Below are 18,031 nucleotides of genomic sequence, written 5' to 3'. Positions count from 1 at the left end.
GAGTCCCATGGAAAGCTTATTACAATGTGGGGAAGAGCCTCTGGTCCATGTGCCACATTCTGTGTCCTTGCCAGCCTCAATTCATTTGGTCATTGTCACAGCTACCATGTTGATAGACATTGACAAGATTGTAGATATCTAGACTATACTTTCAGGGATCATTTCTATAGTTTGTTACTAGAGAAGTTTCTCTGAATGTGTAGAGCACCGAAGACAAGGATCCCCTCTCTCGCCACTCCTATTCACTCATAAGTGAGAGTTGAACAATGAGAACACATGGACACAAGGAGGGGAACATCACACACCAGGGCCTGTTAGGGGGTAGGGGGCTGGGGGAGGGATAGCATTAGGAGAAACACCTAATGTAAATGACGAGTTGATGGGTGCAGCAAACCAACATGGCACATGTATACCTATGTAACAAACCACACGTGCACATGTGCCCCAGAACTTACAGTATAATAATAATAAGTTAAAATTAAAATGATAAAAAAGTAAAATAATAGAAACCCCCCCCAAAAAAAAGATTGTAGATCTCTAGTCATGACTTCATGTACAAGGCCCCTTCACTCTGTGACCTTTTTCCATGACTGCCGGCTTCTTCTAGCCTACCAGTCCTCTCAGTTTCCATGTTCCTTTCGAATCACACACAGCCTTCAAGTACTTGTGAGTCTCCACTGCACCATGGTTCAGGCCATGGGGAATAGGGGAACTAGTTTAGGCCCAACTATGGAAACACCTCTCTCCAACATCACTTCTGAACCGAGCCCGTAGGATGGCACCATGTTCAATAAGGTGCCACAAAAAACCTAAGGCTTCCCTCAGCTTGTTGCAATCTCTCCAGCGTGGAGAGTCTCTGACAGCCCCAAACCTGTTTGGATGTTTAACCACACTTGCCACATGCTCAACCCTAAGGACATGGAGAACTAGGAAATTCTTACCTGGCGCTCTTCTCTTTCTCAACTTCCCCCCTTTTCCCAGCACCAGGACTTTCTGTTCACTTTCCCTTTCCTTCTGTAAGCAACTTTCCTATGTAATAGCCTCTTTCTTACCAACTCCATGAGTGTCTTTGCTCCATGTAGATATCTTTTCCCTTCCTTAACTCTAAAACCTTCATAATCTGGCCCTTATGCTAGAAGGACTACAGAAGTTTTTTTGTTTTTAATTACCAAGGGGAAAATATATTAGTAATTATTTCAAGAATATCAGTTTCTAATAATAGCAGTAATTAAGTGTTAGGCTCTGTCTCTAGGGTTTGAAGCATGGCTCTACCACTCACTAACTGTCCAGCCTTAGATATGTCATTTAACTGTTCTACACTTGAGTATCCTCTTATGTGAAAAAAAAAATAGATAACACTGAGCTTGTTATGACGTTTAAATAAGATAAAGCAGGTGTAGCACTCGACATAGTTGCTAGCATACAATGAAATGCCTAGCTAACATTAGAAATTAGTGGTGTTTCTTTGTCCCTTAGCTACTAAGGTAGTCATTCATTTAAGTTATTGAATTTCATGTGCAAAATAGAACACTAAACAAAGAAAGGATGCTCATTATTTTATTTTCTTGCAAAACCACAAAATTCTGCCTCCAGCTTTTTAGATCCCTTGCAGAAGATCATTGCTGAGATGCCTAACACTGGATGGCAATGTTGCACTGGGCAGGTTTCATTAAGACCCTGGAGAGTGGATTCTTCCTTTCTGAAAAAGGGCATAGTTAAATCCACTTAATCAAATGTTAGGTGAAAATTTAGGGTCTGTCACGTACACACATATACACAATCTCTCCCTTTTTTTTTGAAATTGAATATCACTCTGTTGCCCAGGCTGAAGTGCAGTGGCACAATCTTGGCTCATTGCAGCCTCTGCCTCCCAGGTTCAAGCAATTCTCCTGCCTCAGCCTCCCAAGTAGATGAGATTACAGGTGCAAGCCACCATACCTGGCTAATTTTTGTATTTTTAGCAGAGGCAGGGTTTTGCTAGGTTGGCCAGGCTGATCTTGAACTCCTGACCTCAGGTGATCCACCCACCTCGGCCTCCCAAAATGCTGGGATTGTAGGCATGAGCCACCGCACTTGGCCCACAATCTCTTCAAATCAACCAGAAAATATATCTAAAAAGCTATTTTCACGTTTTAAATGGTCTATTTAATACTAAATGTCTTATTAACATTGAAAATGTCTCTTTTAATACTTCAGAAAGTGCCATTGTCAGTACGTAGTTTTCTATATACAACTGTCAAGTGTTTAGTAACAGCTGATTACCGTGGCTTAATAGTCACTTCTGAATGAATCAGAAGCACTTTGAAACCTGGTTAAAGTAATTTATCTGGTTGTTCAAACACAGTTCAGCAAAACAAGCTAAAACATTAACCTGGCTTACAGTCCTGCCCTCTCAATAAATGCTTGCTGAAAAACAAAATGCTATCACACAACTATATCTTGAAACAACTTAACTCTTTAGAAACTACCATTATGGAGAGATTTTGGTCATAAAAGAAATTTTATTAAATTTAGTGAGATACATATAGGAATTAAAATTGTGCTGCAATATTCCTTTCTTCATTGGTTCATTCATTTAAACTACCGTTGAGAGAGAGATTCAAAATAAGCCGGATTTGCAACTCCAATGACCCACACCAGAATGCAAAAATTTCCCTTTTCCTCTCAGAGCTTGTCAGTCTAAATAATACATATGTGTTTAATTTAACTAAATATCTAAATGATACTTCTGAGATGCTTGGAATATAGTTGCTTTTATAAATATAAGGCACTACCACCCCAGATATTACCAGAGTTTTATTTATAGTGTTAATCTTCACCTTCTACGAAAACAGAGTTTGCAGAGCAAACCTCAGACTAATCTCTATGCAATTAAGAATGTGTGGAGCTCAAATTAGTGAGACTTCATAGCATTTAGAACCAGAGGCAGAGCTATTCCCCTGGAGGGTCTCTGTCTTCAGAATTAACACTGCCTGTTTTGGTTTTGCAAAGTCTACATTTGAGGAAGTGGGAACAAAATCCCATCTAATAAGCAAAAGCTTTCTGAAACTTTGGACTCTTTCAAAGCTAAGCAAATGCTTTCAAAGACAGGACTTGAAAAAAAACACTTTGCTGCTCCTCCCTGCCCCCACCCCACCACCCAATGCTGGGACATAGGGGTACTGTCTCCACGCAGCGAATAAACAAAGGGAAGAATCTAACTGATACTAACTCAAATATGTCCTTTATACTTCATTTTAAATTTCCATAATCAGGGGGAATGTAGACATTCCTTTCTGCAATGTACTTTGGTAATACATTTATTTGGTTTGGTTTGGTGTGGGGGAAGAGTGGCTAGTGCTCCTCTCTGAAGAAATTATGAAATCTCTGTTCTACCCATTTTCTCCCATCCCTTTCCCAAATTTCTAATTTTTCTTTTCCAAATAAGATTTCATTAATTTTTTACTATAGACACAAACATTAGAGCACCCAATATGCATGCCTTGCAGTGACATAAAAAAATAGCAAATAAATAACAAGGAAGGAACAGGAAAAGCAAGGGTGACAAATCAAATCTCTTGATATTTTTTTCAAAGTGATCAGCTGGGCATAAGTGTTGTTTTATGACTCCCTCCCTACTCACCTCTCCTCAACAGCTCCACTTCCCACCCCACAGCTTACCCCTCAGGTTGCAATTGGATAAAAAATTCTAAAGTTTCTTCCATTAGGAGAATGATTGGTGTATGCGTGTGTGTGCGCTAACTTAAAAAAGACCCAAGCAAATATATGTGGATAATCTTCAGATCTAGGGAAGGAATGAAATTCTTCTGGTTAAGTGAATAAGATACGATAAGAATGTTCATTTATTTTAATGGGTAGTATATCCACTTGTCCCTGAAAAACATGCCCAATTCAATACAGGAGGAAGTCATCATTAAAAAGAAGTTGAGCAGTTTTTTAGTATATTATCCTGTTTATCATAATAGATATTCTCTGCCTATCCCAAAAAATAAAATAGAAAATACAAGCAAATAGGGCTGGGCGTAGTGGTTCACACCTGTAATCCCAGCACTTTGGGAGGCTGAGGTAGGCAGATCACAAGGTCAGGAGTTTGACACCAGCCTGGTCAATATGGTAAAACCTCATCTCTACTAAAAATACAAAAATTAGATGGGCGTGGTGGTGCATGCCTGTAGTCCCACCTACTTGGGAGGCTGAGGCAGAAGAATCACTTGAACCCAGGAGGCAGAGGTTGCAGTAAGCCAAGATCACACCACTGGACTCCAGCCTGGGTGACAGAGCGAGATTCTGTCTCAAAAAGAAAAGAAAGAAAAGAAAAGAAAAGAGAAAAAAAGGAAAGGATAGGAATGGAAAGAAAGGAAAGGAAAGGAAACGAGGAGAAAAGAAAGAAAACACAAGCAAATTTAGGGTGGCTGGCAAGATGGCCAAATAGGAACAGCTCCAGTCTGCGGCTCCCAGCGAGATCAATGCAGAAGGTGGGTGATTTTTGCATTTCCAACTGGGGTACCCAGCTCATCTCATTGGGACTGGTTAGACAGTGGGTGCAGCTCACGGAGGGCAAGCTGAAGCAGGGTGGGGCATCGCCTCACCCAGGAAGTGCAAGGGGTTGGGGAACTCCCTCCTCTAGCCAAGGGAAGCCATGAGGGACTGTGCCCTGAGGAACAGTGCATTCTGGTCCAGATCCTACACTTTTCCCACGGTGTTTGCAACAACCCTCAAACCAGGAGATTCCCTCAGGTGCCTACACCAACAGGGCCCTGGGTTTCAAGCACAAAACTGGGCAGCCATTTAGGTAGACACCAGGTGAGCTGCAGAAGTTTTTTTCATACCCCCGTTGCACCTGGAATGCCAGGGAGAAAGAACCATTCACTCCCCTGGAAAGGGGACTAAAGCCAGGGAGCTAAGTGGTCTAGCTCAGCAGATCCCACCCCCATAGATCCCAGCAAGCTAAGATCCACTGGCTTGAAATTCTCGCTGCTGGCACAGTATTGTGAAGTCGACCTAGATGGCTGAGCTTGGTGGGGGAAGGGGCGTGCACCATTACTGAGGCTTGAGTAGGCAGTTTTCCCCTCACAGTATAAACAAGGCCACTGGGAAGTTCGAACTGGGCAGAGCCCACCAGAGCTCAGCAAAGCCGCTCTAGCCAGACTGCCTCTCTAGATTCCTCTTCTCTGGGCAGAGCATCTCTGAAAGAAAGTTAGCAGCCCCAGTCAGGGGCTTATAGATAAAACTCCCATCTCCCTGGAACAGAGCACCTGAGGGAAGGGGCAGCTGTGGGTGCAGCTTCAGCAGACTTAAACGTTCCTGCCTGCCGGCGCTAAAGAGAGCAGTGGATCAAGTAGCTGCTAAAGGACAGCTCTGCTAAAGGACAGACTGCCTCCTCAAGTGGGTCCCTGACCCCCATGCCTCCTGACTGGGAGACACATCCCAGCAGGGGTCGACAGACACCTTATACAGCAGAGCTGCCACTGGCATCTGGTGGGTGCCCCTCTGGGATGAAGCTTCCAGAGGAAGGAGCAGGCAGCAATCTTTGCTGTTCTGCAGCCTCCACTGGTGAGACCCAGGCAAACAGTGTCTGGAGTGGAACCCCAGCAAACTCCAGCAGACCTCCAGCAGAGGGTCCTGACTGTTAGAACGAAAATTAACAAACAGAAAGCAATAGCATCAACATCAACAAAAAAGACATCCACACAAAAACCCCATCCAAAGGTCACCAACATCAAAAACCAAAGGTAGATAAATCTATGAAGATGAGGAAAAACCAGTGCAAAAAGGCTGAAAATTTCAAAAACCAGAATGCCTCTTCTCCTCAAAAAAAATCACAACTCCTTACCAGGAAGGGGACAAAACTGCATGGAGAATGAGTTTGAAGAATTGACAGAAGTAGGCTTCAGAAGATGGGTAATAACAAACTCCTCCAAGCTAAAAGAGCATATTCTAACCCATTGCAAAGAAGCTAAGAACCTTGAAAAAAGGTTAGAGGAATTGCTAACTAGAATAACCAGTTTAGAGAAGAACATAAATGACCTGATGGAGCTGAAAAACACAGCACAAGAACTTCGTGAAGAATACACAAGTATCAATAGTTGAATCAATCAAGTGGAAGAAAGGATATCAAAGATTCAATATCAAATCAATGAAATAAAGCGTGAAGACAAGATTAGAGAAAGAAGGATGAAAAGGAATGAACACAGCTTCCAAGAAATATGGGATGATGTGAAAAGACCAAACCTACGTTTGACTGGTGTACCTGGAAGTGATGGGGAGAATGGAACCAAGCTGGAAAACACACTTCAGGATATTATCCAGGAGAACTTCCTCAACCTAGCAAGACAGGCCAACATTCAAATTCAGGAAATACAGAGAACACCACTAAGATACTCCTTGCAAAGAGGCACTCCAAGACACATAATCATCAGATTCACCAAGGTTGAAATGAAGGAAAAAATGTTAAGGGCAGCCAGAGAGAATGGTTGAGTTACCCACAAAGGGAAGCTCATCAGACTAACAGTAGATTGCTCTGCAGAAACTCTACACACCAGAAGAGAGTGGGGGCCAATATTCAACATTTTAAAGAAAATAATTTTCAACCCAGAATCTCATATCCAGCCAAACTAATCTTCATATGCGAAGGAGAAATGCAATCCTTTCCAGACAAACAAATGCTGAGGGATTTTGTCACCACCAGGCCTGACTTACAAGAGCTCCTGAAGGAAGCACTAAATATGGAAAGGAAAAGCCAGTACCAGCCACTGCAAAAACAAACCAAAATGTAAGGACCATCGAAACTATGAAGAAACTGCATCAACTAATGGCCAAAATAACCAGCTAGCATCATAATGACAGGATCAAACTCACATGTAACAATAGTAACCTTAAATGTAAACAGGCTAAATGCCCCAATTAAAAGGCACAGAGTGGCAAACTGGATAAAGAGTCAAGACCCATTGGTGTGCTGTATTCAGGAGACCCGTCTCACGTGCAAAGACATGCATAGGCTCAAATTAAAGGGATGGTGGAAGATAGATTTACCAAGCAAATGGAAAGCAAAAAAAAAAAAAAAAAGAAAAAAAAAAGCAGGGTTTGCAATCCTAGTCTCTGATAAAACAGAATTTAAACCAGCAAAGATTAAATAGACCAAGAAGGGCATTACATAATGGTAAAGGGATCAATGCAACAAGAAGGGCTAACTATCCTAAATATATATGCACCCAATACAGGAACACCTAGATTCATAAAGCAAGTTCTTAGAGACCTACAAAGAGACTTAGTCTCCCACACAATAATAGTGGGAGACTTTAACACCCCATTGTTAATATTAGATCAAGAAGACAGAAAATTAACAAGTATATTCAGGACTTGAACTCAGCTCTGGACCAAGTAGACCTAAAGGACATCTACCAAACTCTTTACCTCAAATCAACAGAATATACATTCTTCTCACCACCACATAGCACTTATTCTAAAATCAACCATATAATTGGAAGTAAAACACTCCTCAGCAAATGCAAAAGAATGGAAATCACAACAAACAGTCTGTCAGACCACAGTGCCATCAAATTAAAACTCAAGATTAGGAAACTCACTCAAAACTGCACAACTACATGGAAACTGAACAACCTGCTCCTGAATGACCACTGGGTAAATAACAAAATTAAGGTAGAAATAAATACATTATTTGAAACCAGTGAGAACAAAGACACAACGTACCAGAATCTCTGGGACACAGCTAAACCAGTGTTTAGCAGGAAATTTATAGCACTAAATGCCCACAGGAGAAAGCAAGAAAGACCTAAAATCAACACCCTAACATCACAATTAAAAGAACTAGAGAAGCAGGAGCAAACAAATTCAAAAGGTAGCAGAAGACAACAAATAACTAAGATCAGAGCCGAACTGGAGGAGATAGAGACATGAAAACCCTTCAAAAAATCACTGAATCCAGGAGCTGGTTTTTTGAAAAGATTAACAAAATAGATAGACTGCTAGCCACACTAATAAAGAAGAAAAGAGAGAAGAATCAAATAGACACAATAAAAAGGAATAAAGGGGAGATCACCACTAATCCCACAGAAATACAAACTACCATCAGAGAATACTATAAACACCTCTACACAAATAAACTAGAAAACCTAGAAGAAATGGATAAATTCCTGGGCACATACACCCTCCCAAGACTAAACCAAGAAGAAGTCAAAACCCTGAATAAACCAATAACAAGTTCTGAAATTGAGGCAGTAATTAATAGCCTACCAACCAAAAAAATCCCAGGACCAGACAGATTCACAGCCTAATTCTACCAGAGGTACAAAGAGGCACTGGTACCATTCCTTCCAAAACTATTCCAAACAATAGAAAAAGAGAGACTCCTCCCTAACTCATTTCATGAGGCCAGCAACTCCTGATACCAAAACCTAGCAGAGGCACAACAAAAAAAGAAAATTTCAGGCCAATATCCCTGATGAACATCGATGCAAAAATCCTCCAAAAAATACCAGCAAACCAAATCCAGCTGCACATTAAAAAGCTTATCCACCATGATCAATCGGCTTCATCCCTGGGATGTAAGGTGGGTTCAACACACGCAAATCAATAAATGTAATCCATTACATAAACAGAACCAATAACAAAAATCACGTGATTATCTCAACAGAGGCAGAAAAGGCCTTCAATAAAATTCAAAGCCCTTTCATGCTAAAAACTCTCAATAAACTACATATTGATGGAACATATCTCAAAATAATAAGAACTATTTATGGAAAACCTACAATCAATATCATACTGAATAGTCAAAAGCTGGAAGCATTCCCTTTGAAAACCAGCACAAGACAAGGATGCTCCCTCTCACCACTCCTATTCAATATACTATTGGAAGTTCTGGCCAGGGCAATCAGGCAAGAGAAAGAAATAAAGGATATTCAAATAGGAAGAGAGGAAGTGAAATTGTCTCTGTTTGCAGATAACATGATCGTATATTTAGAACACCCCATCATCTCAGCCCAAAATCTCCTTAAGCTGATAAGCAACTTCAGCAAAGTCTCAGGATACAAAATCAATGTGCAAAAATCACAAGCATTCCTATACACCAATAATAGACAAACAGCCAAATCATGAGTGAATTCCCATTCACAATTGCTACAAAGAGAATAAAATACCTAGGAATCCAACTTACAAGGGATGTGAAGGATCTCTTCAAGGAGAACTACAAACCACTGCTCAAGGAAATAAAGGAGGACACAAACAAATGGAAGAACATTCCATGTTCATAAACAGGAAGAATCAGTATCATGAAAATGGCCATACTGCCCAAAGTAATTTGTAGATTCAATGCTATCCTCATCAAGCTACCATTGACTTTCTTCACAGAATTAGAAAAAAACTACTTTAAATTTCATATGGAAACAAAAAAGAGGCCATATAGCCAAGACAATCCTAAGCCAAAAGAACAAAGCTGGAGGCATCACACTACCTGACTTCAAACTATATTACAAGGCTACAATAACCAAAACAGCATGGTACTGGTACCAAAATAGATATATAAACCAATGTAACAGAACAGAGGCCTCAGATATAATGCCACACATCTACAACCATCTGATCTTCGACAAACCTGACAAAAACAAGCAATGGGAAAACCACTCCCTATTTAATAAATGGTGTTTGGAAAACTGGCTAGCCAGATGCAGAAAACTGAAACTGGACCTCTTCCTTACACCTTATACAAAAATTAACTCAAGATGGATTAAAGAGTTAAACATATGACCTAAAACCATAAAAACCCTAGAAGAAAATTTAGGCAATACCATTCAGGACATAGGCACAGGCAAAGACTTCATGACTAAAACACCAAAAGCAATGGCAACAAAAGCCAAAATTGACTAATGGGGTCTAATTAAACTAAAGAGCTTCTGCACAGCAAAAGAAATTATCATCAGAGTGAACAGGCAACCTACAGAGTGGGAGAAAGTTTTTGCCATCTGACAAAGATCCAACATCCAGAATCTACAAGGAACTTAAACAAATGTACAAGAAAAAAGCAGCCCCATCAAAAAGTGGGTGAAGGATATGAACCGATACTTCTCAAAAGAAGACATTTATGCAGCCCGCAAACATATGAAAAAAAGCTCATCATCATTGGTCACTAGAGACATGCAAATCAAAACCACAATGAGATACCATCTCATGCCAGTTAGAATGGTGATCATTAAAAAGTCACGAAACAACAGATGCTGGAGAGGATGTGGAAAAACAGAAATGCCTTTACACTGTTGGTGGGAGTGTAAATTAGTTCAACCATTACGGAAGACAGTGTGGCAATTCCTCAAGGATGTAGAACCAGTAATACCATTTGACCCAGCAATCTCATTGCTGGGCATACACCCAAAGGATTATAAATCATTCTACTACAAAGACACATGCACACATATGTTTATTGCAGCACTGTTCACAATAGCAAAGACTTAGAACCAACCCAAATGCTCATCAGTGATAGACCGGATAAAGAAAATGTGGCACATTTACACCATAGAACACTATGCAGCCATAAAAAAGGATGAGTTCATATCTTTTCCAGGGACATGGATGAAGCTGGAAGCCATCATTCTCAGCAAACTAACACAAGAACAGAAAACAAAACATGGCACGATCTCACTCATAAATGGGAGTTGAACAATGAGAGCACATGGACACATGGAGTGAACTCTAGGGCCCATCAGGGATTGAACGGATAGGTAAGGGATAGATAGAAATACCTAATGTAGATGATGGGTTGATGGGTGCAGAAAACCACCATGGCATGTGTATACCTATGTAACAAACCTGCACGTTCTGCACATGTACCCCAGAACTTAAAGTATAAAAAGAGAAAATACAAGCAAATTTAAAACTATTTGCTGATAATTATGTCATTAACATCCTTGAAGTCAGTGAAATTTTTCTTTTACAATCATTTTGGATTGGTCACTTATCAACAGAAATAAACATCAGAATAAAATTATAACAAATAATCAATTTATTATTTCATTTAATATTCTCTATTTTCTTTTCTTTTTTTTTTTTTTTTTTGAGACGGAGTCTTCAATTGTTGCCCAGGCTGGAGTGCAGTGGCACGATCTCAGCTCACTGCAAGCTCCACCTCCCAGGTTCACGCCATTCTCCTGCCTCAGCCTCCTGAGTAGCTGGGACTACAGGCACGTGCCACCATGCCCGGCTAATTTTTTGTATTTTTAGTAGAGACGGGGTTTTACCATGTTGGCCAGGATGGTCTTGAACTCCTGACTCCTGACCTCATGATCCGCCCACCTTGGCCTCCCAAAGTGTTGGGATTACAGGTGTGAGCCACCACACTTGGCCCATTTTCTCTTTTTATGTATGTAATCTTAAGTACAGGTATTAGGCAGGAATGACTGAATTTTTTTTCTTTTTTTTGAGACGAAGTCTCACTCTGTCACCCAGGCTGGAGTGCAGTGGCGCAATCTTGGCTTAGTACAGCCTCTGCTTCCTGGGTTCAAGCAATTCTCCCACCTCAACCTCCCAACTAGCAGGGACTACAGGTGCCCGCCACCATGCTCACTAATTTTTGTATTTTTAGTAGAGACAGGCTTTCGCCATGTTGGCCAGGGTGGCCTCAACTCCTGACCTCAAGTCATCCGCCCGCCTCAGCCTTCCAAAGTGCTGGGATTACAGGCGTGAGCCACTGCGCCCAGTGAGGAATGACTGAATTTTAACAAATGTTATTCTGCGCTGGCAGGAAAAAGTGTTGAAAACTTTGAAATGGGCAAATAAGATTACTGGGTGTCTAGTCCAGTGGTGCATCTTGCAACCAGACAGCTCTGTAAACATAGGTCACTGCAAGCAATGCAAATGACTCCTGTTCACAGACTGCAAATGAATTTTGCCAGGGAGAAGTGCAAAATGACATCCATTATTTTCCAAGAAGCCAGTTTTGCATTTATTAAGCAAATTTATTTCAGAATTCCTCATTGCCAATATATGTGTCTGCTCTTTGAATTCTCCTGAATTGTTTGTACATATTACTGGTTCCTATTAATTAATGAATTAAATAAAAATCATTTACATTTTTCATTTTACACTTGTATTAGAATCATAATTTTATCATAATCATAATCATAATTCTCCTCAAAACTGTCTTTTCAACAGATCCAAGACACCTACACCACCCCCTTCATAAGAGGGAATTTTGAATTTCCCTTCAAAAAAAAAACAGATTAATTAGAAAATCATCCTTCAGAGACCATTACCAAAAAAAATCACATGATCCTCCACCACCACCACTATTAAATTGTTTCTTTTTTGGTTTTAATGTACTAATTTAATTATAAATAAATTAGCCCATAAAGTTTAAACAATGTATAAGTATATAAAGCAGAGTGATGACGCCTCCCTAAACACTTTGGTATCACTTCCCAAAAGTAACCAATGTTAAAGATTAAAATGAACATTATATATATAGGTAAAAACTATAAGTAAGGAATCACAGGAAGGTAATATGGAGGTAAAATTAAAAACTTTGGCATTGGGGTGGGAGTCTAGTTGTTGCATTTGAAGTCAGAAAACAAAAACTCTATTCACCCTTTATGGCCTCCTTACATGTACCCATGTGTTCCTTAGAAGTGCCTGTGGCCTCCTTATTCATACCTGTGTGCTCCCTGTACATATTCGTGGGCTCCTTGTATGTATCTGTGTGGTTCTCATAAGAACCTATGTGCTCCTTACGTGTACCTGTGTAAAAACACACCTGCAGGAGAAGCTACACTCAGCCTCTTCAGGGCCATCTTCCATGCACCTTCTCTGGTATGCTTTACTCCTTGAGCATTTACCATTACTCGTTTACCATTTTGCTCTTGTAACTTAATTCTTATCCCTTACTAATCTCCAAAGACCAGTTGGAGACCCTCTATCTTAGTGGTCAGGCTTGGCCCCCATCTAGAATATGAGTTCTTTCTTTGCCTTCCAGAAAAGGGGATAAAGTAAATATTCATACCTGAAACCAGGTAAGAAAATGAAAAGCAGACCTGCTGGCAACTAGGCCATGATATTTCCAATTGAATATAAACCACAATCACAGAATAGAAACAATGTCTAAACAAGTCCATTCCAAGCCCGTATTTGGAATGAGACACAGATAAGTCCACTCTGAAACCACAAAAATAGTAAAACAGCCCCCTCTTCTGTCTAACATGAGTGACTGCTTCTCCTTTACCTCACCAAGGAAATCCACTGTCGTCCTTCTATCTTATAGATAAAAATCATTATGATATTCAGTCACAAAATTGCTCCTGCTTCCTGAAACATCCAATTCAGAATTGCTCCCCACCTCCTCAATCCTCCCTTGAATCATCCAGCACACACTCACCTACTATGACAAGCTTCTTCCAACTCCTCTTCATTTATTTAAGGTGCTTTCAGTCTTGCAACAGCAAGAAAAATACATGTAATTTCTTTGTACTACAATAAATGTGTTCCTGATGGTCCTTCATTGGTGGGCTTTAATGTAGAAATACTTATTTACTTTAAGGGAATATTAAATTTGATTCTGGTCTTCTAGTAACGCTTAAAAATGCTTCCCTCTGCATGCTCTGTGTCCTTCCATGTCTAATAAAGAGTTATATTGCAATGCATTTTCATATGCATTTTCTCACTTTAATTTAGCATCAAACATCTAAAGCAGGTAAAATTAATGTTTTTGTCCTCAACACTCTCTAAGGTTGAGATTTGCCTGAGTTCATTCAGAAAGTTGTGAGCAACGCCATGTCGAGTTCTGAATTCTCTACCCCTGAGAACAATCTAACACAGGGAAAGTGATCAATGAAAAGGCCAAAAATTTACATTTATCTCCTCAAAAAATACACTGACTGATGCAGGAGATCCCAGAGGGGCAGCTCGATTGGAATGCACATGGGTTCAGGAATAGTGGCCACTGACACCTGAGCAATGGGCAGTCCCACATTAAGTGGAAGGCTAGTCAAATAACTTACTCCTTTTTCTTTCTCCTAGGTTCATACATACATCATCTCACTTTTAATGAGATGATGAATGAGATGTATGTACATTTAATGAGATATATGTATGAACCTAGGAGAAAGTGTAATCCCAGCTCTTTGGGAGGCCGAGGCAGGAGGATCAGTTGAGCCCAGGAGTTCAAGACTATAGAGAAAATCAGAACTCATGACAGAACAAGTTCCAACAATGCTATTAATTAATTTAATTGCTTCTCCAAGAAGACAAGTGATCAGACATCTCCAATCCCTGACTCCTTTAACACTCCATCAGTCCCCTTCTTTAGCTAGCACCACACCAGGATCCACCTTATTCCCAGCCCTTCACCCTCCAACCTCCACATCCCTCCCCCAATTTCACAAATGGAGTAAAGCTCATGAGCACCACCTTGAGGCTTCAGAATAGCACAACTGCCCCAGAAGCTAATTAACCTAACAACCTGCAGCTACACTACCCCATGTATGAGACCAGAAACTTTGTGAGATGTAAAGTCAACAGACACCCCAGTTGGTCATTAAGACTTCCTCCAAAACATTGCTAAGCTCCCTGCCTAAGAATAAACTTTCAGATTCCAGCTTCAGACACAAGCTGTCTCCTTCGCCCAAGATATCCGAGGCACTGGCATGGCACTGGGGTTTGCCTTTCTGGTAAATCCCCCCCGGGGAGGTCTCAAGTGGCCTTTTTTACACTGCTTTCCATTTAATAACAATTTCAATCATCAGAGTTTTTTTTGTTTTGTTTTGCTTTGTTTTTGAGACGGAGTGTCACTCTGTCACCCAGGCTGGAGTGCAGTGACACAATCTCGACTCACTGCAAGCTCCGCCTCCCGGGTTCATGCCATTCTTTTGCCTCAGGCTCCCTAGCAGCTGGGACTACAGGCGCCCGCCACCACGCCCAGCTAATTTTTTGTATTTTTAGTAGAGACAGGATTTCACCATGTTAGCCAGGATGGTCTCGATCTCCTGACCTCATGATCCTCCCGCCTCGGCCTCCCAAAGTGCTGGGATTACAGGCGTGAGCCACCACGCCTGGCCCCCCAGAGATGTTTTAATAGCAGTTAACATGAGAAGGAAAAGGTCTCAATCCTTGGTAGCAGAAGATTCCATGTCTCCTATGCAAATGTCACCATCATTATCCCAGCAAATTTTGAATACCTTGTTCCAAAGGATATGTATTAGAACCTAAGTCTCACTAGCTGCAAAGCCCTTACTTTTTCCACTGGCTGGCATAAAACCAATGAAAATTTGAAATACTTCAAAAAGAGGTCACTGCTAGAGACTATACCCGCATTGACCAAGAACTATCAAATGACACATTCACACTCTCCTGCCGTGACCTGCACCTTAAATAGCATGAAGACATTTATACAATTGCAAATACAAGGGAGGGTTTCAATTCTTTTAATATATAATATGGAAAGGAAATTGCTTTTCAGTGCACACACATTAATGGAATCTCTTCAAGCATATTTCTATTTAGATTGTTATTTGCAAACATTGGAAATAACACATTCTATGAGCTGTCACCAGATGGGTCAAACATTTGCACAACTCTCAGCTGAACATCCTAATGGAGCCTTAAAGTCACTATAATATTTGTGTGCACATTTGTGAGGATGTGTGTTTCAGCCTAATTTAAAACCCAAGCATTTGATTTCCTCTAAAGAGAAGGGATTTTGCTTTATAAAAAGCTTTCTGGACATCAAGCGTAAACACACAGCTGGGCACAGTGGCTCATGCCTATAATCCCAGCTCTTTGGGAGGCCGAGGCAGGAGGATCAGTTGAGCCCAGGAGTTCAAGATCAGCCTGGGAAACACAGGGAGATCCCATCTCTACAAGAAAATTTTAAAAATTAGCCAGGCATGGTGGCGTGCACTTGTGGTCCCAGCTACTCCAGAGGCTGAGGTGGGAGAACTGCTTGAGCCCCCAAGTTTGAGGCTGCAGTGAGCCATGATTGTGCCACAGCACTCCAGTCTGGGTGAGACAGCGAGACCATGTCTCAAAAAAAAAAAAAAAAAAAAGCATAAACACATTTTTTTTCTTTTTTTGAGACAGAGTCTTGCTCTGTCGCCCAGGCACGATCTCAGCTCACTGAAACTTCCACCTCCCGGGTTCAAGAGATTCTTGGCCTCAGCCTCCCAAGTAGCTGGGACTACAGGCACACGCCACCATGCCTGGCTAATTTTTGTATTTTTAGTAGAGTCGGGGTTTCACCATGTTGGCCAGGCTGGTCTTGAACTCTTGACCTTGTGATCTGCCCACCTCAGCCTCTCAAAGTGCTAGGATTACAGGCGTAAGCCACTGCGCCTGGCCCATAAACACATTTTTTAAAGAAAGGTCAGTCTTTCATTTCCAGAATTGGCGGTGATGAGGGGACAGAATATGTTAACTCATGCCATTTCAGTTTTGTCTCAGAGGCATTTACTCTGGTGGTTTTATGTAGAGTCTGTGTCTCATCTCCCTAACTGAACTGCCAGCTTCTGAGTATTAGAACTGACCTTTCTACTTCCTTTATTTTCCTGTTAGGTGGCCATAAGCAAAGGCCAACATTTAATGAGCACCTACAGTAGCTCACTTAATTTTTTTTCAGCAACTCCAAGCACAAACATTCCTATTACTTTCAGTAAACTCGAGCTCAGAAATTTGAGACACCCATGATCCCAAGGCTAGAAAATGCAGTTGATGCTTAAGATTTCAGGTGAATCTAAGATCCACCCACTATACTATAGTATATTATTACCCAGAGACACATTTGTGGTCTTCCTATTTTGTTGTTTTCAGTGTGCTGATCATCTCCACTCAAAATCCTCCTGCACATAACTACTGGATGACCTACACCACCAGGTATGCTATACCATATCTATGCTATGCCTCATTCTATGTCTTACCCCAGCATGGTGTGAAAAGCAGGTGCTATTTACTAAAACCTAATGGTTCATAAGGCACCCATACTTCTTCCTTCTGTTTCCAAGAACATCAACTCCCTATGTAACAATTTGAAAAGCCACCTAACAAATTGACCAGACTGGCAACTAATTTCCAGCATTTGTTTATCTGATAGAACCATGATCAGAGCAGTCCAAAAAAAAAAAAATACAAACACAGGATCTCATCACAAAAGAAAGAGGCCAACCTAACAACTACCTGGTGGAAATTAGAGACACTTGTCTTACACATATGCTCAGCAAATACTTACTGAATTAACAAATGACCCAAAACTAAGGGACAAACCTTGCTCTGTTAAGCATTGTGAAATACTTCAGACACTCCTGAACTAGAAGCATTAACATAAAGCAAAAGATATTGGAAAAAAAGATGTATATGATACGCTATTTCCATTTTTTTCACAAAATCCCAGCACTGCAGGTGTGATGTCTCTTTGGCTAGGGAGGTGAGCGCAGGAGACTTAACAGATGTTGCTTTGCAGCCAAGTTGGAAGAGCTGAGCGGTTGTTCTTGGCTTCGGGGGACTGAAGCTGCAGTGGTTTGTAACAAATTGGCTGAATTTTTCTGCTTTAAAGGCTGAACTAATAAAAAGTCTTTGAAAATCCAAATGGTGAGGGAAAATGAAAAGTCCAATAAATCCAGTCTGCTGGGAGGCCCTCTGCTGAGAAGACTGGCGAGGCTTCCATTCCCATCCTTTGTATGTGTTTTCTCTAAATATCACAGTTGCTGTAAAACTTTCATATAGTAAAGGCCAGAAGGGGCTTCTCAGACTCTGCAAATGAAAGGCGGTGAAACTCTTTAGTGACCCAGATTTCAGCTTATCATTAACGCACCTCCTTGAAGGTGCTTCACACACTTGGCTAGATCTGCACAAAGACAATTTATGTAAAAACAGGCAGAAAATGAAGAAAGAGAACAAAGGGGCCTTGTAAAATCCAACCACCATCTGCCTCTTCAAATCCAGCAGCACTAGGGTGGCTCATTTGCAGGAGTTTTCCCTCTGGCTTTCCAGAAACACACTTTTTAGGCAAAGGTGGTGTAGGTCATCCAACAGTTTCCTTCAGGAG

General features: G+C 40.9%; 1 protein-coding gene and 1 pseudogene across 1 annotated transcript in view; one reads left to right on the top strand and one right to left on the bottom strand.

The window, feature by feature from the left end:
• LOC100461820 (vomeronasal type-2 receptor 1-like) overlaps window positions 1–12,842 on the bottom strand; it is a 41,008-nt gene extending 28,166 nt beyond the window's left edge. Inside the window, 1 exon segment of the mRNA XM_054551162.2 lies at window positions 12,758–12,842. Coding sequence (XP_054407137.2) covers window positions 12,758–12,842 — 85 coding nt within the window.
• On the top strand, window positions 140–219 carry LOC112132976 (small nucleolar RNA U3; annotated as a pseudogene).
• Window positions 12,843–18,031: the final 5,189 nt, after the last annotated feature.

Source organism: Pongo abelii, chromosome 2 (genome assembly GCF_028885655.2).
Source record: "Pongo abelii isolate AG06213 chromosome 2, NHGRI_mPonAbe1-v2.0_pri, whole genome shotgun sequence".
In the NCBI taxonomy this organism is placed as follows: domain Eukaryota; kingdom Metazoa; phylum Chordata; class Mammalia; order Primates; family Hominidae; genus Pongo; species Pongo abelii.
The sequence above is the reverse complement of the archived record's forward strand: the minus strand, read 5'-3'. Positions and strand labels throughout refer to the sequence as shown.